Source organism: Accipiter gentilis, chromosome 16 (assembly GCF_929443795.1).
Source record: "Accipiter gentilis chromosome 16, bAccGen1.1, whole genome shotgun sequence".
NCBI lineage: Eukaryota > Metazoa > Chordata > Aves > Accipitriformes > Accipitridae > Astur > Astur gentilis.
In genome coordinates, this window is record NC_064895.1 from 561,363 (window position 1) to 587,760 (window position 26,398).

At 55.6% G+C, this 26,398-nt stretch overlaps 1 protein-coding gene across 2 annotated transcripts; it reads left to right on the forward strand.

The window, feature by feature from the left end:
- The first annotated feature begins 1,332 nt into the window (after positions 1 to 1,332).
- On the forward strand, positions 1,333 to 25,561 carry ANKRD52 (ankyrin repeat domain 52). 2 transcript variants are annotated; one of them, XM_049818574.1, is made up of 28 exons: positions 1,333 to 1,440; positions 4,422 to 4,505; positions 6,928 to 7,006; positions 8,220 to 8,290; positions 10,040 to 10,240; positions 10,385 to 10,472; positions 10,630 to 10,772; positions 10,935 to 11,147; positions 11,264 to 11,342; positions 11,935 to 12,049; positions 12,138 to 12,220; positions 12,308 to 12,425; positions 13,390 to 13,458; positions 13,798 to 13,938; positions 14,134 to 14,211; positions 14,555 to 14,666; positions 15,312 to 15,383; positions 15,840 to 16,041; positions 16,496 to 16,583; positions 16,732 to 16,849; positions 17,095 to 17,314; positions 17,960 to 18,047; positions 18,896 to 18,979; positions 19,178 to 19,323; positions 19,549 to 19,631; positions 20,133 to 20,215; positions 20,456 to 20,547; positions 21,214 to 25,561. In XM_049818574.1, exons 1-28 carry the CDS (start codon positions 1,414 to 1,416, stop codon positions 21,456 to 21,458), a joined length of 3,222 nt encoding a protein of 1,073 aa, XP_049674531.1. In that variant the 5' UTR covers positions 1,333 to 1,413; the 3' UTR covers positions 21,459 to 25,561. The 2 variants fall into 2 exon arrangements, with proteins under 2 accessions (XP_049674531.1, XP_049674532.1); XM_049818575.1 differs by lacking the exons at positions 1,333 to 1,440; positions 4,422 to 4,505; positions 6,928 to 7,006; positions 8,220 to 8,290 and adding an exon at positions 9,613 to 9,640 and having other exon boundaries at positions 10,043 to 10,240.
- Positions 25,562 to 26,398: the final 837 nt, after the last annotated feature.

Sequence of the window (26,398 nt, forward strand, 5' to 3'; positions counted from 1 at the left end):
CGCGACGTCACCGCGTCGCCATAGAGCCCGCTCGCGTCACGGCCCCGGGGGGGGGGGGGAGCGGGGGAGAGGCAACGCCTCCCGCGCGGGGTACGACGGGAGTTGTAGTCCGGGCCGCGCGCGGGACCACGGGAAATGTAGTCTCGGCCCGGCCCCGCCGGCCTCCCGCCTTCTCCCTGCAGCGCCCGGTGCCGCCGCTCCCTTCTCCGCGGCGGGGACCGCAGCGGCTGCTCGCGGGCTCCGCCATATCACCTTGGTTTCCCGGCTGGGTGACAGCCGGCTAAGGACAGGTCCAAACAGACGATACCAGTAGCCCCCAGCAGCCCCGCTCCCGGTGCCGCCTGCTCTGAACGGGGCTGGGCCGGGCCAGTGCGATGCTGCCCGTGCCTGTCTGTCCCCCCCCCTTCCAGTCAGTATTTCGAGGGATGGGGAGGTGCCGTGTCACCTGCCGTCACCTGCCCCGGGCAGAGCAGAGGCAGCAATAAACGGGGAATTCCCCGTGCCGGTGGGAACCGTGCAGCCCGGCGCAGCGGGAGGCATGGCAGGTCCCTTGGTGCGATGTTGTTTGCAAGCAGGAGATGGATGCAGGTCAGCCAGGTCAGGGTTCCAGCCTGCCTGCTGGCAGTGGGGGGTCAGGAGCGACTGGGGAGCAGGTAAAGTGACAGCCCCATCCTGTAAACAGCCCAGCAGGTGGGAAGCGCTTTACCGCATCCTGGGAACTTGCGAGAGCAGGCGCAGATCTGGCAGCGGCGTGGTGAGCAGGCAAAGCCGCCTTCCCCTTCCCGGTACCGAGCCATCCGCTGTCCTGGTTTCGAGCCGCCCTGCCAGTCCTGAGCGATGGAGCGGCGGAGGGAAGGGATTGCAGGGCAATGCTTTCGCATGTTGGTGTGATCAACGGTCCGGTACCAGCCACAGCTGCCCAGGGTGGACGGTTCCAGCCAGTCAGACCCCGCCAGCCTTCCTTCCCTTGGTGGGGGGTTGCCCCCAGGCCCGGGCAGCGTGATGGGATGCTTGCCCGCAGCACCAGCCTGGTGTGGAGGCCGCAGGCAGGACTTCGCCCGGGGGAAGCAGCAGTGTCCTCGGGGATGCTGCTGCTCGGGGTGGCCCGGTGGAGGGAGACCCGGGGATCCCCCGGGCTGCCCTCCCCGCACCCCCTGCCGCAGACCCCGCAAGGGGTCCCGGCGGCCCGTCCCGTCCCGTCCCGTCCCGTCCCGTCCCGTCCCCCCTCCCGCCGCGTCTCCGCGGGCCCCGGCGATGGCGGCCGGCGGCGGCGCTGCGGCCCGGCGGCGGCGGCGGCGGCCGCTCCCCGGGCGGTGGGCGGGCCCAGCCGCTCCCCGCCCCGCCAGCCGCCCGAGCGGAGCCGCCGCGGCCGGAGCCCGATGCCGGGAGCTGGGCGCTGAGGGCGGCCCCGAGATGGGGATTCTCAGCATCACGGACCAGGTACCGCCGCCGCGTCCGCCCGCCCGCCCCCGCGCCTGCAGCCGTGCCGGGCCGCGCCGCCACGCCAGCCCGGGGATGCGCGGCCTAGTGCGCGGCGCCGCCGCCGTCGCCGCCGGCGGGCCCAGACGCCGCCCCAGGCCGCGGCCCCCGGCCCGCCGCCGCTCGGGGCCGCCCGGCCCGTTCCCACCTGCCGCTCGGGCCCGTCGGGCCTCCCGCGCCGCCCCGCCGCAGCCCCGGCCCGGCCCGGCGCGGGGTTCAGCCGCCCGCCGCGCCGCGCTCCGCTCCGCTCCGCCCGCGGCCGCTGGGACCCGGGCTCAGCAGCCGGGCCTGGCGGGGGTGGGGGACCCCCGGCCCGGTAAGGGCAGGATGACGGGGACGGGGAGGGGAGGACACCTTCCCCCCTCCCCCGGCCACAGGGAGCGCGGACCCCCGAGAGGGAATCCCCGCCCCGGGACCCCCTGCCCCGGCGGAGGTGGGACCCCCGGGACGGGACCCCGGGGTCGCTTCGTCTCCCGCTGCCATCTCCATCGTGTCCCCGCTGGGCTTTGGGACCACCCCTGGGGCGCAGTGTGACCCCATCGCGGTTTCGGGATGTTCCTGGAGCGCAGGGTGACCCTGTCGGGTTTTGGGGACCCTCTTGGGGCACAGGGTGTCCCCGTCGGATTCTGGGGACCCTCGTAAGGTGCAGGTTGTTCCTGTCGGGTTTGGGGACCCTCCTGTGGCGCAGGGTGACCCCATCGGGTTCTGGGGACCCTCCTGGGGCACGGGGTGTTCCCATCGGGTTTTGGGGATGCTCCTGGGGTCCAGGGTGACCCCATCGGGTTTTTGGGACCCTCCTGGGGCACGGGGTGTCCCTGTCGGGTTTTGGGGACGCTCCTGGGGTGCAGGTTGTCCCTGTCAGGTTTTGGGGACCCTCCTGGGGCACAGGGTGTCCCCGTCGGGTTTTGGGGATGCTCCTGGGGCGCAGGGTGTCTTCCACACCGGCTTTCAAGGCAGCCCCCACCCTGATGCCACCGGCGCGTGGCCCTCACCTGGCTCCCGGCCAGCCTGTCAGGGGGGTCTCACCAGGGACCCGCTGTCCCTGAGCAGCCCCATTGCCTTCCCCCAGCTGGGAGCTGCTCCCGCGGCACAGATGCTGCCGCTCGTGGCCCTGCTTCCTCGGGCTCAATGTCTGCCCCCCATCACCAGAGCAGTGACCCCCGGCGTCACCTTGGCTTGGACGTCTGCTCTTCCTCACGCATTTTACATAAATCGCCTTTATGCACTTTGGTTTCAGAGATGGGGGCTGCTGGCCCCTCAAAACCAAATATTTAGCCTGCCCCTCGTCGCCTGCTCCTGCAGTATCGTTAATATAGTGAGTGTTTAAAGCCTGGCAGGGTGGATGAAGGAGGGGAGGGGTGAGGATGAGGGATTGATCTGTGATTTAAATAGAACTTTTTTTTTTTTTTTTTTTTTTGGTAACCAAAACATTTAGCTTTCCCTGTGAATGGTGGGTGGGTGTGTCAGACCCAGCACTGCTGCAAACCGCGCGCCACTGAAGACTGCTCAGGGCATAATTATCGTCTGCGATTCTTTCCCTTTTTTTAAAACCTTTTTTTTTTTAATGTCTAAGGAGTGATGCTGAGTCTGCTGCATTCCCAGGGAATGACTCACACGTTCCCTCTGACCTGGGATGTGTTCCCCGTGTTTAACTGCTTTTACTTTGATGGTAGGGTGAGCAAATGAGCGTGAGGTTGGCCGGGCAGCAGGGACGAGAAGGGATTGCCTTGAAAACGAAGTTCTGTTGTTCCTCCGAGAGGTCAAGATAAGCGGGGCTCGCCGGTTTTGACCGTTAGATCCAGCCTTAGGCGTGTGGGCAGAGCTGGAGGGGGTGTGCTGGGGCTGCCATGGCTTGCTTGGTGTTGCAGCACCCCGGACTTGCTGTGCGAAAAGCAGCAGAGGCTTGGACGGCTGGAGCAGGGAAGTGTCGGGTTTGGCAGCGATCGTGGGGTGCCAAGTGCTGAACAGACCTAAAGCACCACAGCCTCTGCCTCGAAGAACCTGCTGCATGAAAATGGCATTTTTAGGCCTGTGAAACAAGAAACGGGGTGCAGGGTTCTTGGGCAATGCCCAGAGGTTGGGCAGCACCCAACCCACCGACCTGCCCTGCCACATGAATGTCTCCGGCACCTCAGGCCATTGGTTCTGCAGCCCACGGCACTGGCTGGCTCTGTGGCCTGGGCTAGGGCTCTGCTCCTGGTTTTTACTGAGGTCTGCTAGGTAACTTCTTTGAGATGTGGGCAGCAGGAAACAGGAGGAGCTTCAGGCTGGGCTTTGCCAGGCTGGGCTTTGCCAGGCTCTTTGCACCGTCAGAGCCAGCGTAGCGTCGTAGGTGTTTCTCAAAAGACAGGAGAGCAGCAGCAAGTACACAGCCTTCTGCGGGAGGGCATGAGGCATCGCCTAGTTGTGCCTTGGGAAACCTGATTCACTGTCTGCAAAGATCTGTCTCGTACCAGGAGACTTCAGCTAGCTCGGAGGGAGGATTTTCTGGCTGTGGCTAAAGCTTTGGATAGCAGGAGATGGACCTGTCTTCCTGTGCTCGGACGCTGTGTGTGGAGAGCTAAGCCATTACATGGGCACGCTGCTGAAGGCTCTGCAGGTGGGCTGCTGGGGCCATAATCAGTGCTGCTCCTTGGACTCAGGAAGCAGGGAAGCTTTTCCAGTGATTCCTTGGTCTGTTCACCTACAAACAACCAAGAAGGGTACCTTTGCTGGCTTGAAAATTGGTCCCTGGTGCTGGCTGAGCCATGGACGCAAGGAAGCCGCTGGGCCCAGCTCTGGCAGCAGCAGGCACGGGGGGCTTGTTCGTGGAGCGAGATAGTGGCTGAATCAGGCTGGTGTAAAGTCTCTGACATGCTGTGACACTGCTGGTTCTCCTCCCTCTTGTGTCCTCCACGTGGTGCCACCTTCACAGCTTGCTTCTCTTTTTTTTTTTTTTGTAGCCTCCTCTGGTCCAAGCCATCTTCAACCGTGATATAGAGGAGGTGCGGTCGTTGCTCAATCAGAAGGAGAACATTAATGTATTGGTGAGTGCTGCCCAGCTGTGCTCGCTCCCCTTCCTTCACCCCAGTCTCCCTGTTTCTTTCCCTGCAGTGTGGTTCTTTAGCACTGGGGACAGCAGAGGCTCAGTGGGTGAGATGTGGGTGCTGTCAAGTGGGGGCTCTTTTTAGCAAGGATGGTCAGAGCTGGGCTTTTGAAACAGTTTCTGGATTCTGCTCCCAGCTCAGCCACCATTTGCTGTGCAGCGTTGTCCTGTTGCCTCGATCTTGCCACCTGTAAAATGGGGTGCCTGGAAGACCAGGACTCCCGCCTCTCCCCAGGAGACGGTGTGAGCCTCCTAAAGCTCTCAGCTGTGCAGAGCATCACTGAGAGGCTGTGGGGTGTGTGGGAGGACTTTTCACAGAGGCTCGGCTTTGCTGCCTGCCAGTTTACCTTTTTCTCCTTTGGGATGGCGACCCAAAATAGTTTGGTGGGAACATGGCAGGTCTGCCTTGTGATGAGGTTGTTCCCCAGGGGGGAAGAAGGATTTGAGCTGCTCAGCAAAGCAGAGTTCACCTCTCAAGTGTTAGGAGGGGTTTCCACTACGCTCATCTCAAGCCTGACAGCAGAAGGTGGTTTTGACGCTCGTTCCGAGCGGGCAAGGAGGCCGCTGCCATTCAGATGCATCCCTCTGGGTCCTGCAAGCGGCCAGGCTGGCTCCTGGGGGAGCAGCCCTTGGTAGCCCCAGTCTGGTGGTGACAAGCGTGGTCTGTCCTCACAAGGAGTGTGGGGACCAGGCTCTGGCAAGGGAAGGGGTGAAACCTGCCTGTGAGCGTTCCCGTCTGACTTGTCAGTGTGCCTTCCCTTGATCTGGTTTACGAGCTTCCCGCTAACGAATCAGCAGCAGATGTGCAGATAAGAAACGCAGCCTGCTGCGATGCAGGCTGGCGGGTTGGCCAGCCCTGACTGCACTTGCCCAGGTCCGCCTGACATGGTGGCACAGTTGGACTGGTGCCGGGTCAGCAGTTCCTGCACTCTCAGCCCAAAAGCCAGGCTAAGTTGTGAGCTCTAGGCAAGAGCAGCCTGTTCTGGTTCACTGTCTCCTCTGAGCTGTGGCATTAACCGGGGCTTCAGTCCACACTGCTCCCAGCTGCGCTGCAGGCAGCTGCCGGCTTTTTGGCATGCTCCTATTTGTTTCACTGAGCGCTTGGTCAGGGCGTTCGCCCGACCCAGCCTGCAGAGCCGGGGCTTGTGCACACCCCGATCCTTGTGGTGTTAAACCCTGAGGTCAAGGGCGGGTGCTGCGGACGCTGGCTGGTGTCCTGGGAAGGTGAGGGCAGCCCTGTGCTGGTGCCCGGTGCCAGCAGGACTAATGATTTGATCATATCTTGACTTATTACACAGACATAGCGTGGGGATTTTTTTCTGTGACTGGTTCGGTTGGGGACCCATCAGCTCTTCATCCTTCCTCTCTTGTCAGGAGAGAAGGTTGGGATTGTTTTGCTGAGCTCTTCCGCAGCTGCTGAAGGAATAAAACCACAATTGTTAACACTTAATTTCCTTTCTGTGTGCAGGTTTAGAAATGTTGCTTGTTCAGTGACCTGCCAGTTGGGTTTCACTTTCACATCCTCCTGCCAGGTTGTGCCAGCACAACTTGTTACCAAAAAAAATGAAGCCACCACCATTTTCCAAACAGTTTTTAACCTCATGAAAAGCAGTTACATTTTTTCCCCCCAAACACAAAATCTGGGGCTTGAAATGAGTTGTGCTCCTCTGGCTTTCTACTTGTTTGCTTCCTGGCTTTAGTACATGGCATGTTCCCCAAGGAAAGCGTGAACCAAATGCCTGGAGGCAGAGGTTACCCAGGGCCCAACCCTGAGTAAACAGAAGTGAAAGGTATTTTTTCTTTGGCTAATCCAATCTAAGATCAGAGAGGGCCTTCTGCACCTTCCCGGCCTTCAGCAGCTGGCAGGTTCGAGTCTGGTTTCGGAGCTGTCTGTAATTCTGAGTGTTTTTTATTGTTAGCCGAGAGGATAAAAGTGTGCAGAATGGGACAGCCTGTGCACTGTCAGAGCGCAGCCAGGCTTTCATCTCGGATCGCAGAGTGCTTTGCAGACGTTCATTAAGTCCAGTAGCACCGGAGCTGTGTTGGGTCGGTCTCTGGGGAGTAATTGGGGGGATGAAATGAGTGGCTGGAGCTCTCACAGCCTCCCTGTCTTGTGCAGGGATTATGGCCCTCAAACCCTCTGCTCTGGCCACTGGGTACACCCCAGCACCCGTGGAGCTCCCAAAGGGCTGCACATCCCCGCAGCACTGCAGGAGGGTGCTGGGTTTAAGCGGTTTTCCCTGTCCCACGTCCCAAGATGCTGCACCTGCTTACGGGTAGCATTGGAGCAGACTGGAATGGAAGAGGGATCTCCCTGCCCTCAAAGCTCACAGATGGTTTTTGTTTCTTACACCCCTGCTCAGGACCAAGAAAGACGAACGCCGCTGCATGCTGCTGCCTACATAGGAGATGTTGCAATCCTCGAGCTCCTAATACTGTCAGGTAAGGGCCAAGGCTCAGGGCACTTGGCTCGAGTGCTGGCGCTGCCTTTAAGGCGTTTTTCTGATCTCTGGCCTTAGGGGTGCAGAGGAATAGTTTTGGTCATCCTCCAAGCAGCCATGTGCTCATGCTTAAGCCAGTGGGGTTGCAGCCAGGGGAAGATTAGGAAATGTTGCCATAATCCTAAGAGGTTTGTTCAGACAGAGAAGCGTCTTGGAACTGAAATAGCAGAGGTGGAAACCAAGCCAGGAGGGGGATGTGTGCAAGATGTTAGAAGGAGGTACTGGAGGAGGGTGCAATGGGGATGCATGCCTCAGAGACACCTTGAATGGCAGGACACTCATGGGAGCAGAGTTTCACTTGCTCTTGGAGAGGGGTCAGCTAAAAACCAGGGGATTTTGCTCAGTTTTGGCTTGTGTTACTTGGCATAAAGCTGCCCTTCATTTTTCTCCAGAGACACTCAGCCCTGTGCTTGGGTCCTGTGCCCCTGTGGTGCAGACGGGAATCTTCTCGTCTGCCGTTCACCAGTGCAGCACCTCAGGGCAGCGTGGGCTTCGCAGCTGCTTGCTGGTGGCGTGGGGGAACCCCGAGGCTGGCATGATCCTATGTGACCCTGACAAGGAGAGACTTGGGGAAATCCTTTGCTGAGGGCTTGTTAAACAGGATTGGGGATGTTCAGCTCCGTCTGCAGAGCATGGGATGCCCTTATGTGCCCCGTGTTGATTTTTGCATGCCTGTGCGCCGAGTTCTCGGCAGCAAAGAAAGGCAGGGACTTCAGGGGTTGTGGGACCTAAGTGCCTATCACAGATCTGGACTTGAGATGGCAGTAATCTGTCCTTTCTAATACAGAGATGCAGCTCACAGCGACCACAGCTCACAACTTGGAATGCTCTGTTTTTTGTCTCAAGTGGCCTTGATTTAAAGCAAGGAGCAGAACTTCTCGCTGGGTCTTTGCTGTGGTTTGTTTGGCTCAGTGAGGGAGCTGGCACTCTGGGAGATGTAGTCTTTTCAGTCTCCCAGGGGATGTAGCTTGTTCCACTTGCAGTTCACAGAGTCTGTCCTCATGTAAAGCTCAGTGCAAGGTCCCCTCTTGCAGCAGAACAGGCACTCTTGCCGGGCGGGTACCTTGGGTGGCTGCAGACCTGCCCTGGGACTCTGGATCGGGGGCAGCTGGTCACCTCTCTGTCCCCTGACCCCTCCCTTTGTTCTTCCTCAGGTGCTAATGTTAACGCGAAGGACACTGTTTGGCTCACCCCGTTACACCGTGCTGCGGCTTCTCGTAACGAGGTAGGTTCCCTCTGAAGTGTCCTCTGTCTCCATGTATGCTCCTTGTGTGGAGGTGGTGGGTGCTGACAGGAGGCGGGGACCATGCTTCTCCTTCTTTTTTCCATCTTGCCTGGTTTTGGCTGAGATGGGTGGTTTCGTTAGAGTGGAGAGGGGATGAATGCATAATTCAGAGGCTGAAAATGAGAGCTGGAAAAAAATCTCCTTAGTTCCCTTCTCTCTGTCATTCATGAATTAGCACATGGGTTTTCCCCACAACATCCTCCTCCCTGCCTTTCTCCCTTCCCCAGGGCTTTGTCTAATCCAGCTTTACATTTCTTTGAGGGATGATGGGGCTCTCACCCTTTCTCTCAGGTACTGATTCCAATGGATCTTGTTGGAAAGATTTCCTGACGTTTAGCTTTTGTGGGCTTAACTTCATCCCACTTAACTTTGTCCTGTTTTGATTTGCTGGAGAGCAAGAAACTCTGTGGTCATGTTGGTTGGAGCCAGAAGCCCTGACTCTGACAAGCAGGGCAAGTTACCACACATCGACTGGTTGCATGAATTCTCTTAATCGGCAGCAGACACGGGATGAAACACATAAGCGTAAACCTCTACTGAAGGCGTTTGCTGTGAACGTGTGTGGACAGTTACTGTAGGTCGCTAAAATATGGGAGCTGAGCAAGCTGAGACTGTTTTGTTGTCAGGGCTGAAGCGCTGCTTGTCTGTGCGTTTGAGCACGCTCATTTGCTTCTCTGCCTCGTCTCAGATATGCTGGAGAGCCACCTCCCTCATTCTTTTCTTCCCCGGGGTGCTTGGCACAGGGCTCTGCCAGTGCCCTGCATGCCCAGCTCCTGAGAGGAGCCTTTTCGAAATACCTGTGTGCTTCATGCCTTTTGCTGCCTAGAGCCTGCTCTCTAGGATTGCTGGGTTTACGTACTGCCCGGCCATTTCACATGTTTCTCCCAGCTGGGAGTGGTATCAGCTAGCCCTGGGGGAAAAGAGCAGAGCAGCAAGCCGTGGGGCTGAGATCACTGGAAGTGCTGCCCCGATGCTGTGTGGAAATGGACAACCTGCAAACCATAGCAAGGAAAGTGTGGGGTTGCAACAAACAGCCTCTACCAGCAAAAGGGGAAAATAATTATCAAATATAGGTCAGTGGGTCACATTTGTCATCCCCCCGGGTGCTTTGCACCTCGTGAGTCATGGATGAACACTCACTCACAGTTCAGTCACGTGGCTCGGAGGTATTTCTCCCGTGCAGGTACCCCTGTGCAGCAGTGTTTCACAGCTGCACTCGGGTGGGATGGGGCCAGCTCATTCAGGTCTCACACACTGAACTCCATCCTGGAAGGAGCTGGAGCAGCCCAGGTGAGAGCTGGAGGATTTGTCTAGGGAAGATTCCTTCTCCCTCATCATCCTTGGGGTCTCTCTAATGCTGTCTTTACCTCTCACATTTTCTCTGTGATAACATCCTGAAACACAGCCGTACATGGGCTTCAGAATGTCATCAGGGACACGAAAACAAACAAGTCCTTTCCTTTGACAGAGTGAGCAGAAGCTGTACTTGTGAGCATCCAGAGCTGTTTCAGCTCAGCCCTGCAAGGGCAGGTCTGGCTCTCAGGGCTGTAGGCTCATGTGGATCTGGGCAGCCCTCTGTGTGCTGCAAGCATGAGGTGGACTGAGCTGCAGCTTCCCCCACCTGGCTGGAGGGCTTCTGCAGGCTCCAGCAGGTTGGGTTAGAGCTCTGCTTTTCTCTGCTCCTGCTAGAAGGCACTTCACCTCCTCCTGAAGCACTCGGCAGACGTCAATGCCCGTGACAAGTATTGGCAAACGCCTCTGCACGTTGCCGCTGCCAACCGGGCCACCAAGTGTGTGGAGGCCATCATCCCCCTGCTGAGCACTGTCAATGTCGCGGACCGCACGGGACGCACAGCGCTGCACCATGCCGTGCACAGCGGCCACCTTGAGGTAGGCAAGGCAGGTTTGGGCACAGGGGGTTCTGTGCGTGTCCCCCTTCCTGAGTCTGGGCTTCGCAGGTGGCGAAGGCACCTCTGCCTGCACAAGTGGGGAGGAATGGTAGCCTTGCCTTCCTCACCACTTCTTCCCATCCAGATGGTGAATCTGCTGTTGAACAAAGGGGCCAGCCTGAGTACTTGCGACAAGAAGGACCGCCAGCCCATCCACTGGGCAGCTTTCCTAGGTAGGTTTTCCCCAAGGGCATCGGTCTGTTTTTTTTCTCACACGTCGCTTGCTGCCTATGGATTTGCCTTTCAGGGTGCTGGGGCTCCTCAGAGGCCGCTGTGCCCAGGTCTCCATTTTCCAGGGTCCCCTGGCTCTTACTACTGTCTCCTGGGCAGGGCATTTGGAAGTTCTGAAGCTGCTGGTAGCCCGGGGAGCTGATGTGATGTGTAAGGACAAGAAGGGCTACACCCTGCTGCACACTGCAGCAGCCAGCGGCCAGATTGAAGTCGTGCGTCACCTGCTGAGGCTGGGAGTCGAGGTAAGACCCCTGTGGCTGCAAGCAGGGTGGGCTTGGGTGCAGGCTGGTCTGGAGACAGGAGTAGGAGAGGGTGCTGGGTGGTGGCAGGAGCCCTGGCTGCTTCTCGGCTGCCTTTTTTTCTTCCTGAATCCCCAAATCCTCTGGGGTTTGTTGCTCCCACAGATCGATGAACCAAATTCCTTCGGTAACACTGCACTTCACATTGCCTGTTACATGGGCCAAGATGCCGTGGCCAACGAGCTGGTCAATTACGGCGCCAATGTCAATCAGCCTAACGAGAAGGGCTTCACCCCTCTGCACTTTGCTGCCGTCTCCACCAATGGGGCCCTGTGCCTAGAGCTCCTCGTGAACAACGGGGCTGATGTCAACTTTCAGGTCTGGCGCTGAAGGATTGAGCTTGGAGATGGGGGGAGCGGGGACCCGCTGCCTGATGGGAGAGCTCGGGGGGTGGGGTGGGGATCCTGGTGTGACGTGGCTTCTGCTCTCTACAGAGTAAGGAAGGGAAGAGCCCTTTGCACATGGCTGCCATTCATGGACGGTTCACGCGTTCGCAGATCCTAATTCAGAACGGTGAGTGGCTCCTTCCTCCAGCCCTGAGTTACCCCAGCCTTTTCTTGTGCTTCTCAGCACCTGCCTCCAGGACCTCCCTGTATGTTTGCTCAAAGGGTTTAAGAACTCTACAGATATCGCTCAAATTCACACTGTGCTCTTGGGGCTGTTGCTGGTGGCCCTGTGCTGCTCAAGGGTGGCAGGGAGTGTGCATGCTCTCAAGGGCAGCGAAGTGCAGACCAGGGGACTGAAATTCCAGCCAGGTCAGAGCTGCTGTGGCCAAAGAACATTCTCACTGCCGCGTCCAGCCTGAAAGACAATATTCTTGTAAGAGGGCTGCAGGCTTGGCAGACACCCCAGGGGTTCAGCTGGAGACCTCTGGGGGGCTGAATGCATCCCCTCCTGGAGCAAGGGGGAGAGATCTAATGATCTGGGTTTGCAGGATACAAGTGACCTTTCAGCTCAGAGAAAGTTATTCTTCTGCATGATGCTGAATGGACTCAAGTTATTAGCCATGTCCCTGAGACAGGGACGTGGCTGTCGGAACAGCTTGGGCTGCTTGGGATTAGAACGCAGAGACTCACTGGCAAAGCACTTGGCTTTTCCTTTCTAGGCAGTGAGATTGACTGTGCTGACAAATACGGCAATACCCCCCTCCACGTTGCTGCTAGATATGGCCACGAGCTGCTAATTAGTACTTTGATGACGAATGGTGCTGACACTGCAAGGTAAGGAAGGACTCTTACTCCCTTTCCCTGCCCTGGGCTGGAGGATGCAGAAATGATCCATTCTGACACCCTTCTCATCTCCTGACAGGCGTGGGATCCATGACATGTTCCCTCTGCACTTAGCTGTTCTCTTTGGATTTTCAGACTGTTGTCGTAAGCTACTTTCCTCAGGTGAGTGGCTCAGCCACCCCTCCTGCAGCGGGGGCATTCGGGGGACCCTCAAGCTTCACCTGACACCCTGTTCCTCCTGCCACCCAGGTCAGTTGTACAGTATCGTCTCCTCGCTGAGCAATGAGCACGTGCTGTCTGCAGGCTTCGATATCAACACGCCTGACAACCTTGGGAGGACTTGCCTCCATGCTGCTGCTTCTGGAGGGTGAGCTGTGCATGGGGTGCTGGTCTGACGCTGTGTGCAGGAAGGTTGCTGCTTGTCCCCAGCGCAAACTGTAACCCTCTTCTCCGCCCGTGAGCTACAGCATGGGCAGCCCAGTGCAGTGCTTTAGTCAGATTTGGGAGTCAGACCCCTTGGTGATGTTCCTGGCTCTGAGAGAGAATGGAGACCTGTGTTTAGAGCAGGAATGAAAATAGAAACCTTTTGGCCCTCTTCTGCTGCTGACTCTGTGACTCAGCCCAGTCGCTCCCCTCCATCGCTGTTTACTCTTCTTTAAAATGGGACTAAAATGCTTCCTTGGCTGGGGTTTCGTAAAGGGCTCACAAGCTGATGCCTGAAAAGCAGCAGAGATTTAGCTGGCTGTGTAAATGCCTTGTATTGTTTGCCAGGGAGTTTGATTTCACGCGGTGTGTCGAGAGCGAACGCGGCTGCAGCATTTGGTGGTAGCAGAGGTATAGAGTCCTGTCAAGGACCTCGTTTCTGTTATGTCTGTGTGATGCTTGAGAGCCAGTTATGGAGCCATCCTTCGGCATCGCAGCGATGTTACCCTGCCTGAGTGGCGGGAGCAATGCACTGACGCAGAAGCCAGAAATCCTAGATTTTTTTTGTAGCATAAAACCCAGTGCGTCAGCTGCACTAATGCCATGGCTGATGTCTCTCTATAATTGCCTGGTTGTTTGAGAGCTCAATGCAGTCTAGGATAGCACTGGTAAGGCAGGAAGCACGAAGGGTTATTTCACTGGAGAGCAGGCAAGAGCTTTGTGTATGCAGCACCCAACCGTGGCTGCAGCTCTTATGCTGGCCAAAGATGACAGACTGAACTGAGCTTTGGCATTTCCAGGCTGTGCAGGTGAGAAGCATAGCTGTTTTGTCTGCAACTAGGAGGCGTTTGCGTTCCTGCTGTGGTCTCTTCTGATCTGTGTCTAACTCATCTCCCTACCTCCTGTAGGAATGTTGAATGTCTTAATTTGCTGTTGAGCAGCGGTGCTGACTTGAGGAGGAGAGATAAATTTGGAAGGTAAGTGTGCTGTGGGCCTTGCAAGGGAGCAAGGGTGATTATTCTAGCCCTAAAACAGCTGGAGCCGCACCAAGCCTGGGTTTGGGTTGAGACATTCCTAAGACCTTTGCTGCTGTTTGGTGTCTAAAGCTGCTTCCTCCACCCCCTCTCGCCCCAAGGCATCCAGCTCTGCCTCTTCAGAAGGAGCTGCTGACCCAAACCCTTGAGCCAGAGCAGGGTGCAGCTCAGCAGCAGGGGAGGGTGGCTGGCTCCCTGGATCCTGCCTTGGTGCCAGGCAAGTTTCTCCATCTGTGTGACAGGCAGCACTGCTAAGGTCCTGTCTCCTTTCCCCCTTCCCAGGACTCCACTGCACTACGCAGCTGCCAACGGCAGCTATCAGTGTACGGTGACACTGGTCACGGCAGGAGCCAGTATTAACGAGGCTGACTGTAAAGGCTGTACCGCCTTACACTATGCTGCTGCTTCAGACACGTACAGGAGGTGAGTGTCTTGGGGGTGCGTGCTCTTCGCTGCTGGGGCTGGAGATGATGGCTCACTGCTGGGTGGTGATGCTCTGCTGTTCCCTGGCCACCTGCCTGCAGCTGGTGCTCAGTAGTTTGTGAAGAGGGGAGCGCTTTGAGGAGCGTGGGTGGGAGGGGGTAATCAGCAAACTGATGCAGGTCTCTGACTTTTCAGAGCAGAGACTCATTCAGGAAACAGCCATGACACTGATGAGGAGCCACTGAAGGAGTCCAGGCTGAAGGAGGCATTCTTGTGAGTCCACACCACAGCCCCATCTGGCAGTTGTTTGTTGTTTACCCCTTCCCTGGACCCCTGCATGCAGTCGCTAGAAATACCTTGCTTCTGCTTATGCTGAACTGAGCAGTGATGCCTTGGAGGAAACATCTGCTGATTTGATTCTCGAGGCAAGCCTGGCCATTGCTTCCTGGTCCTCACTTCAGCGGGCTTTGCATGTGCTCCGTGTCTTGAGAGGATTAGTACAATGTCTGCTCTAAGATGAATTGGGGGGGTTCCCTGCAAAGCTCTGCCTCTCCAATCTCCCCTTTTTCTTGATCTCCCCCTTTTCTTGATCTCCCCTTTCTCTTGCTCGTTGCAGTTGTTTAGAGTTCTTGCTGGATAATGGTGCTGACCCATCCCTCCGGGACAAGCAGGGATATACTGCTGTCCACTATGCAGCTGCGTATGGCAACAGGCAGAACCTCGAACTGGTGAGTGAGCTGGAGAAAACCCTCTGTGCTGCCAGGAGAAGGAGGAAAGCCTGATGGTGTCCAGGTGTGGCTAAAGGACTGTGTGTGTTGTAGGCACTACAGTGTCAGGGTGTGTCCGGGAGGAAGGGAGAATGGTTTGATTAAAAATCATGGGGACTCTTGGGGAGCTGTTGTGCTGGGAATACCATGGAGGAAAGACCTGGGCCTGAGTAAGATGCCTGGGAGAAAGGAGCTTTGTTACCTGGTATAGGGAGATGTATGGATGGCTTGCTTAAACCCCTGGTAATAGAGCAAGGTTGGGCTTTTAAAAGGAAACCTGGAGACCTGTGCCAAGGAAGAGCTCTTGCAGTACAGAAAATGCCTTGTAACTGTCTGAAATGCCTGCATTGTTACAGGGTAAGCTTGCAGCCTTGTGGGCATAGGAAGTCATTTGAGTAGTGGGGAGGCTTCGGAATAGCAGGGATTTGATGTGACTGTGCAGGGCCCAAAGCCAGATTAAGGAAGGTCCTGTCCTGAAGCTTAAATCATTCTGGAGCAGATGAGCTGGTTTTCTAACCCCCTCTGCAGCCTGCTGGTGGACAGGCTGTCCATCAAAGCCTCCGTGAGTCCGGGATCAGTTATGGTTTTTTGTTGTTGCTGTTGCAGCTCCTGGAAATGTCTTTTAACTGCCTGGAGGATGTGGAAAGCACCATTCCAGTCAGCCCTTTGCACTTAGCTGTAAGTACATCTGGCCCAACCCCAGGATTGCGGAGGGCTCTTGGCTCCGTGCGGGGTTCACGCTGAGCCCTGGAGAGGTGCCCACTCCTGGGCAGCACGGCCTGGGTCCCTGCAGCTGTCGGTGCTGAGCAGGGCAGAGGAGGAAAGGCGCCGGCGGCTGGGGAACAGCTTTCCCCACAGGCTGTCAGTCAAAGTCCCTTTGATTTGTATGTTAAACTCCTTGATCTTTCCAGGGTTTTCTGGTTGCTGCTGTTGGGAGCCACCTCCCTTGTCTGAGTGTGGGCAGGGGTGGGAGTGGGCGAGGGCTTTGTGTGGGACCCAAGTGCAAATGAGAGGCAATGGCTGGGCAGGAGCCCATCTGGCTGGAGGAACCCAGGGGCAGGAATTGTCCCGGTGGGGGACTTATGGATATAGTCTCTCCAGGCACTGCTTTAATGTGGTTTGCTTGGTCCTCAGGCCTATAATGGTCACTGTGAAGCCCTAAAGACACTTGCCGAAACCCTCGTGAACCTTGATGTGCGGGACCACAAGGGGCGGACGGCGCTGTACCTTGCCACGGAGAGAGGCTCCACGGAGTGCGTGGAGGTGCTCACCAGCCACGGCGCATCCGCTCTGGTGAAGGAGAGGAAGAGGAAGTGGACCCCTCTCCACGCTGCAGGTGACAGAGGGCAGACGGGGCTGGAGATGGCTGGGGGCAGTGAGGGAATGTGTCCAGAGCCCTTCCAGCTGTCCGTGCCACTGCTGCCAAGGATGCCCGTTCACCCGGATGCTGTTTGGGGAGAGGGAAGGGGCTGTAGTTCAGGATGATGCTTAGAGGCAGGATGGACACAGTGCAGCCTGCTGTGATGTGCCAGTAGAAGCTGAGGGTCCAAGTGGCTCAGCAGTGGGTGGGAGAGAAGACACCAGCAGCTTCTGCACACACGTGTCTTCAGCTCAGCCTGTGCACATGCTAATCAATCCTGTAGCCTAGCAACCACATAACGAATTTGCTCAGCCACGTGTGCCTGGCTGCTGGGCACGAGCCTCTTCCTTTGGTTTGCGGTGGTGGCTGGAAGGAGGGGACCCATCTGTACATGTGTGTGACTCCTCCTTTCCTCATGCGTTGTCTGCAGCTGCCAACGGGAACACTGATTCCCTGCACCTCCTGATAGACAGTGGGGAGCGGGCAGACATCACCGACGTCATGGACATCCACGGCCAGTGAGTTTGTCTGGATGTTTCCCTCGGGATCTGTGTGGCACGGGGTCAGGCCACTTGCAGGGTGGCTGGGGCAGGGGAGAGAGGGCAATACTTGAACCCAGCTGATTTCCAAGCCCACTCTCCTCCCTGCTGCCTTTTCCCGCTGCAGAACCCCACTGATGCTGGCGATTATGAATGGCCACGTTGACTGTGTCCACCTCCTGCTGGAGAAGGGATCCACAGCCGATGCAGCGGACAAGAGGGGAAGGACTGCCCTGCACCGAGGGGTGAGTGCATCCCTCGGACTGGGGTGAGCCTGGAGCCCTGCAGCTTCTGCTTGTCCTCCTGAGTGGAGGCTACTTGGAGGGCAAGCAGGTGGTTTCTTTTGTTGCAAGAGTCCTCAGTGAAAGAGCCCATTTTCCCTTCCTAAGATGCAGCATTTGAGAAGGAAGCTGTAGAAGAAGGGGATAGTTCTGTTGCTAAATGGTTGAACACTAAGATCTGACCTCCTGGTCCTCTTTCCTGGCCACAGGCTGTGACAGGCTGTGAGGACTGCCTGGCTGCCCTACTGGACCATGATGCCTTTGTTCTGTGTCGGGATTTCAAAGGCCGGACCCCGATCCACTTTGCATCGGCATGTGGGCACTTAGAAATCCTGAGGACCCTGCTGCAGGCAGCCCTCTCTACTGACCCTCTGGACTCTGTGGTTGACTACAGCGGTTACTCACCGATGCACTGGGCTTCATACAGTGGTAAGGACCCAGGCTGGGCCCCTGCCCACCCCTGCTCTGCTCTGGCTAATGATGGGGAGGAGGGAGCGAGGAAGAGCCAAGTTGTCCCTCTGTCCCCCACTGCTTTGGAAGCCATCAGCCCAGCAGTGAGTTCAGCCTGGTGGAAAGGATGTCACAAGTCTGGTAGGGAGACGGGGAGTATTTCTCCCCCTGCCAAGCTCCTTAAAAAAGGAATGAAACATGAAAACAGCTATTATAGCACAGCTGAGGCTGCTTCCTCCAGGACTGTGAGATTTATAGGATTACTTGGCCATCACCCTGGCTGCAGGAAGTAGTGGGACTGATACAGCAACAGGAAGGGATGTCTCAGCATTTCAAGGGGAAGCTAGCAATGTGGCTGTGAAGTCCTTCAGGAGATGGTGTGGAATTAGAAACCTCCTGAAGTGCAGCAGCTTTGCTGCCAGAGAGGAAACAAAACTGCTGCCTCTGTGCTGGGGAATGGATTTGTTTGGGCATTTTGGTGCCACTGGTCCTGTGCAGCCTCTGGGGCCTCCTGCTCTGTGGACTTGGGAAGAGCCAGAGGGGCCTTCAGTCCCTTCTTGTTCTGTTACAGGTGAGGAACCACAGGCTGGGTAGTTATGTATTTCTGTCCCTCTCTCCTCACAGGGCATGAAGATTGTCTTGAATTGTTACTTGAACACAATCCGTTTGCGTACCTAGAAGGAAACCCCTTTACTCCATTGCACTGTGCAGTGTAAGTGGTGTCTGGCACCTGCCCTGGGTTTTTCCCAGCCGGGTGATGTGGGAAAGGGGATATGTCGTCCAAGTGGAGGAGCTCCAAACCCTGCCTTTCTTGCCAAGGGCTCTTCCCTGGGTGGCAGCAGCTCCTCAGGGTGGTACCACCTGCTCATCCCACCTCCCTTGTGGCAGGGAGGCAGTTCCTGGACTGCTGGAGGTCCTCGGAAAGCTGGAAAGCAGCTGTCTCGTTGGCTGTGTGCAGCACAGCTGGGGCTGTTGTACCAGACTTCCATGCCAACAGGCTTTCTGCTCGATGGAGCTAATGGAGCTGCCATGGGCTGCGGGTTCAGCCCTTGCCGGCCCTCTTGGATGCCTCATCTCTGCTCTTTGGTCATGGAGCAATCTCAGGAGATCTCCAGGCTTCCCACTAGGCTCTGTAGAAGGGCTCCACGTTGTCCCAAGCCTTATTCCTCAGAGGTGTCTGGGGCAGTGTGAGCATGATCCCTGGGCTCCCACTGGGCGCGCAGGGGTTTAGGACTCACGGTGATTTCTTGGCTCTGCAGCCGGCAGAGGAAGGAGTGCGCTGCCCTGAGCAGCTGTGGAGGGATGAGGAAGGTGGAGACATTGCCACGTTCTGCCTGGGGTGGGTCTGGTGCGTCCTTGGGACCTGTAGCAGCAGAGGGATGGGCAAAGCTGTTGTCTGGCATGGTACTGTGTTTCCTTGAGTAATACTGAGAAGGGTAAAACAACTCCAGACCAGCTGCTGTTTGCATCCGAGCCCCAGGAACATGCTGCTCACTCCCACTGCAGACGTGCTAATGCTACTTAGTCTTGTTCTAACTTTCCTTCTCATCCCCACTGCAGAATTAACAACCAGGATGGCACTGCTGAAATGCTGGTGGAAGCATTAGGTGCCAAGATTGTTAATAGCAGAGATGCCAAAGGAAGGTGAGCGCAGACTCGTCCCTCTCTTGTCACCCACGCCCCAGTGTTGCTGGGTGGTGGCTGTGACTCCTGCAGTGATTTCCACATGACTTCCCATGGCACAAAGGGAGTCTGACGTCCCCAAATATGTCTGTAGGCCTGGGCAGTCTTGCTGGCATGGGTGCTGTGCCCTCCTCTTTACCTGCTTTGTTGTCTTCCCAGGACACCCCTTCACGCTGCTGCCTTTGCAGACAACATCCATGGTTTACAGCTGCTTCTGCGCCACCAAGCCGAGGTGGACATGACTGACAAGCTGGGGAGGACTCCCCTCATGATGGCTTCTGAGAACGGGCACACTGCAGCAGTCGGTATGTGGCTGGCAGGCGCTTTCCCCAGTATGGGGTGCGAGCCTCCCTCCCCCCCCCCCCCCCCCCCCCCCCCAACTGGATCCAGTGGGAGCCAGGCTGTCCCTCTCCTTGTAGGCATGCTGGGACAGCTGCCCCTCTCCTGCCCCCTGAGCACATGGCCACTGCCCCACATTGCCAGGCTCTGTGCTGCTGCTTCTCAACAGCAGCTGTCCCTCCTCATTTCAGAGTTCCTGCTGTACCAAGCAAAAGCAAATATAACTGTGCTGGATGTCAACAAGAACACAGCTCTTCACCTGGCCTGCAGCAAGGTAGGGAGCCGGCTGCTCACAGCTGTGATTGCAGTCACCATCACCTTCAGCCTTGCCACTTTAATGAGAAGGGTTGTCTGCCTACTCCTGCCCTATCAGAGTAGAAGCAAGGGCCCTGGGCTTGCTCTGCCTGCCTGTTTACCTGTCTTGACCTGTACAGATGCTCCTGATTCAGTTTTGAGCAACTTAGATTGTAGCACAGAGCCGTCTCTATTTTTCCTGGGGACCTCCTCTCTGAGCTTGGTGTGTTTCCTGGGGTGTGGTGGGAGCAGGAGGCTTGTGATCAGTGTGTCCACTCAAAGGAGATGCTGGAGAGGAGATGGAGGGGACAGCAGCTTGTCTTCTCAGGTCCTGCCAAAGCAGTGAACTGTTGTAGAAGGTTGGGTTTAGGGAACCTTTCCATATCCCGGAGAATCACGTTCCACTCAGACAGCACCAGGTCCCCTCCACTGCCCCTGCCTTCCTGCTTGTGCACTATAAACAGTGTGGTCTCCTTTCCAGGGTCATGAAAAGTGTGCCTTGTTGATCCTGGGGGAAACCCAAGACCTTGGCCTTATCAATGCAAGTAACAGTGCTCTGCAAATGTGAGTATTTGGACAGCTGGCACCGGTGGGGAAAAACAGGGCTTTGCTGGGTGGGGATGATGCGTTGGCGAAAGGGCGGTGGTAGGACCTCCACTCCCACTGGTGCTCTCAGTGAGTGTGCAAGCAGGTAAGCTCAGGAGCGGTCAGGCCCCGAGTGTCTGCCCTCGAAGGGGCCCCTTATTTTAGCACAAGGTGATGGCTCTGCTGCCGGGTTAATGCCACCTTTCCCTCTCCCCCCAGGCCGCTCCACATCGCAGCTCGGAACGGGCTGGCCTCTGTCGTCCAGGCCCTGCTCAGCAGAGGTGCCACTGTGCTGGCTGTGGATGAAGAAGGTTCGTGTTCCTTGCGGGTGCCCAGGGGGTTTCAGCGTGATGTCCCTGGGGGACGGGGGCTGCCTGGGGAGGTGCTCAGCTGGGATCAGAAGGGTTTCCGCATCCCTTCCGTGGCTGAGCAGCATGTTCTCAGCTCATGGCATTGCAAAAACAGCCTGGGTGAGGACATTATTAGCACTCTGTGATCCCCTGTAAAAGCATTTCCAGGTCCCACAGGTGTCTGAAATACATCTTTTGCCCCCCATGCATCTTCTGGTGGCTGTCTGGCTCTCCTGCTAGTGCCAGGCAGGCACAAAACCAGCCCAGCCTGAGCCAGCGATAAGCTGTTGACTCACTTGCAAGTTGGCAGAAACTGGTGGTTGTGGCCAGAAGCTTTTTCTCCCAGCAGAGTTCTTGGTCTGCTGGAATACCTTTAAGTTGTGAAAAATACCATTGTGTCTGCTGTGCTGCCAGGGCTTCTGAGGCTTTTTATTCATCTCCTGCTGATCCTGGCACTCTTCAAAGTGGTTGCTGCAATTGCAGGGATTGCCAGAAGGGGGGTCTTTTGAGATAAAGACAAATAGATGTCCTGGCCCCTCAATGCAGGAGTGAAAACTGCCCCAGTCGAAGCGTTCCCTGGGGAAGGTGCCCATCTGGGGCGGTTCTTCACCCCTGGCTTTGTTCTAGGTCATACCCCAGCCTTGGCATGCGCCCCCAACAAGGACGTTGCCGACTGCCTGGCACTTATCCTCTCCACCATGAAGCCTTTCCCACCTAAAGACGCCATCAGCTCTTTCAGCTTCAACCTCCTCAAGAACTGCGGCATTGCAGCCAAAACCGCCGCCTGTGGGGCCCTGCCCAATGGCAGCACCTGCCCCTACAGCAAGGACCGGCACAATGCCATCGGCTTGGACGGCTGTTACTCGGAGTAGCTTAAACTATGGGTGACCTAATATCTTATTATATTTATTTAGAAATTCTATAAATATAGGGCACTTTAAAGGAGAACAAGACTGGGCAGGCCTTCTAGCATGGCCGGATAGGCCAAGAGTTCAGAGCTTCCTCTTCTCGCTGGATTGCCAGCGTGGTGCCAAAGCTGTTAATTGGTTTAACGAGCAGCTGGCAGTGCCGTTCCAGTCCTCTGCCCCTTCTCAATCCTCTTCCCGTCAGTGTGTGCTCGCACCCCTCTGACGGCAGGGCAGGAGACGGATGCTGCAGGATTAGGGCTTCACCTGGCTGAGACGAGGCAGGTGCCACCATCTGCTGGCCTGCAGATGGGAAGGGGCTTTATCCTCCAGCTTTTGGGCTGGGTTGAAATCGGTTCTGGCATTTCCCAGTGCCCCATGCCAGCCTCCCGCCCTGCCTCGCCTCCCGGATGCCCCTGGGGCTGCCCCGAGCCCCCGCTCCAGCCGGCTGGGACAGGGAAGCCTGAACTCTTGGTGGGATTGGGGGGTGGGAGTCTTTGGGAATTGACTGGTCTTGCAAGCGCTGGGGTGGGTGTTAGCTCCTGGCCAAGTGCCACTGTAACTGCTCCTCTCTCGCAATCACTTTTTTTCTCACGCTCATCCTTCGATTCCAATACAAACACTTGAATTAAGATCTACTGTACCTGGGACACTAAAATATCCTTTTGGCAGCTGTCATTTATATGCAAAAACGGGTGCTGCTGCCCAACCCCGCGGTCGGCTGGCTGCGAATGCGCTGCTGGAGCCTCCCTCCCCACACCAGGCACTTTAGGGATTCTGTTGGTTGGTTGTTTTTTTTTTTCTTGGCAAAATGTCGGATCCTAAGAAACGATTCTTTTTTGAATTTTCGTTCTCTGTTTTGCATGGCCGTTTCCATGCGAGAGTCAGTGTTGCTTTTTTTTTTTTAAAAAAGAAAAAAGTTATTTATAAAGAAACAAGCATTTACCTTTAAAAAAACAACAAAAACCATAAAAAAAATCTGAAAGTTTTAGCCTTTTAATAAGGAAAAAAATGCACTTCAAAAGTCCTTATTCACAACCCTAAGTAAGTCTGTGTTTATTTTTCTAATGCAGCATCTTGGCAGGTTTATTAGTGTGCGTGTATGTGGGATCATTGTTTTTTGTTTTGGGTTTTCTGTTTTTAATTTTAGAGATCATATTTATAATGCAGGTTTGAAGCATTTGAGAATGTTGCACTGGTTTTTTCCGTTGGTTGGGGTTTTTTTTCCTTCTGAATTACTGTAACAGTATCATGTGCAAAAAACAATACTCTTTCTCCATATCACGAGTCTGTTCAAAGCCAAAGACGGGGATGCAGAGAACGAGAACAGGCTGACAGGGCAACAAGCATTTCGGGAACCGTCTTCTCCCTCAACCTCCTTTCCCTCTGCAGCCTTGCCAAAAGGAAGGAGCACGGGGCTGGAGCCGAGTCTCCTGCCTGTGGCTACCCCAGGGGGGTCCCAGTGTGATCCCTGCAGGATGGGAGCAGGTGAGAAAAGGATCCCTCTCTCCCACTGAGTCCTTGGTGGCCACTCGCCTCTTCTTTGCTGGCAAGACTGCGATGGGACCATGCGAGCCTTGCGCTGTGGCTCTTCTGCCCAGCATTTCAGAGAGAAAAAGCATTTCTGTAACCAAAATAAGGTATTACGTCTTTTTTCTTCTTTTTTTTAAAATAGTTTCTAAATGAAGGTGGCTCCTGTTAGGGTGGCGTTTGTCAGGTATAGGTTGTGGAGTGGAGCAGGCATCGGAGCCGGCTGTTGCTGGGGGAGGCTCCCAGCGGGCGAGGGTGTTGCTGGCAGCCTGCAGGGAGAGTCCCCTCACACTGTTTCTTTCTTTTACCAAAGCCAAACTCTTAGAACCAAATATGAAGTTTCAGTCTTGGCCTTTGGGTGATAAGCACATTTTCTTCACGTTTCACATAGGAGTTTCTCCTGGAGGGGAGCGGGATGAGGGACCTCCTGTTGCTCTTGCTCAGCACCAGCTCACCGGTGGAGCTCAGTCTCCCCATCCCATTACCAACCTGCACTTCATTCAGCAAAGCACTCAAGAAATTTGCCCTCGGTGAGATCTTGGAGCAGGAGCAGTGGTCAGGCTGGTCTCCAGAGGGCTCCATTCCCTGTGCAGTGGGGGCCAGGCATGTCTGATGGGCAAGGCTCCTCTGGCTGCTCTGGAGGGATTTTCCCTTTCCAGACCGTGAGCCCCCTCCACCCCACTCTTGGCAAGGTGGCAGCAGAGGCTCGCTGGTCCAGTGGGTTCCCTCCTTTGGTCCCAGTGTAGGATCGTGTCCCTGGCCGATCGTGTCTCTCCCTCCCCGCTCCCCCCAACCCTCTAGCTTGAAAGAAAGTGTTAACCTTTCTGCACCGAATACCTCAGTTCGGAACCAGAATAAACTTACGAAACTTGAATAAAAAGATCCTTTTTGAAGATCCTTTTCAGTATTCTACAGAGGAGAACTGGAAAAAGAGACTTGTTTACATTGCTGTCGAGTCCGCACTTGCCTCTTGCAGCTCTTTCCCTTTCTGGGAGGAATTTAGGCATCACTTTATCTCTTCTTCTTGCTGCCGGCCCTCTCCCTCCCCGCAGGGCAGGAAAATGGGTCCAAAGTCCTGAGCCGTCGTCTCCAAGGGCTAAAGTACTTTTTCAGGCACATGAAGGGGCCGAGCCACCACCGGCCTTGGCTCCCGTCCCCGGTGCGGGCAGCGATTCCCAGGGATGGAGATGGGTTCGGCGCGGGGCAGACCCTGGGGCCGTGATGGCTCCATCCTCTTGAACAATGCTCCGGCTCTCCCAAAGTCAGTTGGGGAAAGCTGGGAGGCACCAGCAGAGCTGGGCCATCCCCTGCCTGCCGCAGGAGGGGTACAGCCGTGCCCCTCGTGCCCTGGTCGTCGATGCCATGTGGCTTTAGCATCGCTGATGGGGGATGGGACTCCAGCATCATTTCACTTGAACACAGCTTTTTCCTGTAGCCAGGGTGAGAGCGTTCCTTAGAGCACACGGAGAATGCTGCTTTTCCTTCACCCTCCCCTTATTTTTTTGGAGTATTATTGTGGCTTTCAGTTTGTTTAGAGAAAAAACCTGATCTCTCTTTTGGCCTTGTTTCTGTGCTATGACGTGTTACCTTCTGCTCAACATGACGACTAAAACTATGACAAGACAATCAATGTGATCTCTGTAAGGGCTTCTCCATTTCTTCTCTGCAGCACCATGCTTTATATATGTGTGTTCTTTGCTCTTAGTGAGGATCTTTTTCTCCCCTCCCCTTGTGTCTTATTAAAAATAATAATAATAATAATAATGATGGAGGGAAACGAGGTTTCAGCAGCGCATCCGTGGTCTGGGAGCACATGGGAGGAAACATGGGGTGGGGTGGGAAGGGGGACATGCGGCCAGTTTCCTTGCGGGTACCAGTCTTGTTCTCCTTTAACGCTGTATTGTATACATTTGACAGCACAGCTTGACAATTTAAGTAATAATCAAAGTGTTTGGTAATAATGCATTATTTTGCTAAACGAGATTTGTGATGGTTTCCCTAGTGCATTGTAAAGAGGGATGGAGGGAAACTTCCGCTGCCCTGCCCGCTCCCCCCCTGCCCCTCGTGGGGCGGTGGACGGGGGCTCCCCCAAATCTTCCTTCCCATGGACCTTTATGCCAAAGTTGGACCATTCCCGCTTAGTGTTCTGCCGGCGCCCGGTATCCGTTTGGTGTAGCTCTCACCGAGCAGTGACTTTTTCGGCTTTCCCCCTTCAATGCTACTTAAATCTCTTGGTTTCAAATACGCAGGCACCGGATCACCCCTCCCCTCTGCTGCCCCGACCTCCAAAAAAAGGAAGTTTCTCTCCGCCCCCTTGGTCCAAAGCACTTGCTTCAAGTAATAAGCACTTTTGTTAAAGCATGAGTCTGGATTCCCTTTAGCATCCCACGGGATAGAGAGCAGCAAGAGCGGAAGGGATAAGAGAGTGTCTTTGGTTTTATTTTTTCATTTTTAATTAAAAAAAAAAAGTTTGTTTCTAGGGAATGAATGAACAAAGGGAAGTTGTGTTTTGAGAGAGAGAGAAAAAAAAAAAAAAAACAGCACAAATACATTTCAACTCAAAAGGTGTATTTGCACTGCCATTGCTAGAGAAAGGGGCTGCCAGCCCTGCAGCCCCGCTGAGCCATATAAACTGCTGACAAACACTGAATGTAACGTCCTTGCAGAGGGCAGCCCAGGGAGGCTGGGATTGGCTTTATTCTCGACGGGCACTTCAATGAAATTCAAAAATAACCTAACGATGATGAGAATCTGGTTGGTGTTTCTTTGTTGTTGCTGTTCCCGAGCTGCAGGCAATTTGAAACGTTTTTTTTGCTTTTGGAAAATTTCCCCCCTTCCCGTCCCCTCTCCCCCTCCGCCCCATCTCTGCCCCGGACGGAGCGAGGAGCTCCCTCGACCAAAAGCGAGATGCAGATGAGTAGTCCCCAGCCCTGCTGACCATGTCGCAGGGCTGGAATCCGGCAGATATAAAAGTAGCACTAAAAACAAAGCGAAAACTCCAAAAAAATGGAACAAGTTTTTTTTTCTGTTTGTTTGTTTTGAGCACTCTGAGTGTGGTAGTGATTCTGTAGATACCCCGGGGTCCCCCAGCTTGCGGGGTAAGGTGTTAGTGAGAAATAAGTGAAAAACCAAAACAAAGAACAAACTGCAAAGACCCAAGAAACAATCTTTTTCTTTGATTTTATTCTGTTGTTTGGTGGGACGGCGGGACAGGCCCGGGGAGCTGTCCCTGGTCTCCCTCCCAGCTCCACTCCGAGGGTCCCCGTGTCCCCCCTGCCTGCCACAGGGACCACAAACGGGGGGACCTTGGGGTCCCCCAAGGTGTGAATGTCGGGGTCAGACCTGTGCAGACTGTCAGCCCACGCTCACCTTTGCCT

Excerpts from the sequence above, each read along its gene's own strand:
- ANKRD52 (XM_049818574.1), top strand. The coding sequence starts at position 1,414 with ATGGGGATTCTCAGCATCACGGACCAG. Across the intron at positions 11,148-11,263 it reads GGGCTGATGTCAACTTTCAG|AGTAAGGAAGGGAAGAGCCC; the intron begins GTCTGGCGCTGA and ends TGCTCTCTACAG. Across the intron at positions 13,939-14,133 it reads GCTTCAGACACGTACAGGAG|AGCAGAGACTCATTCAGGAA; the intron begins GTGAGTGTCTTG and ends CTGACTTTTCAG.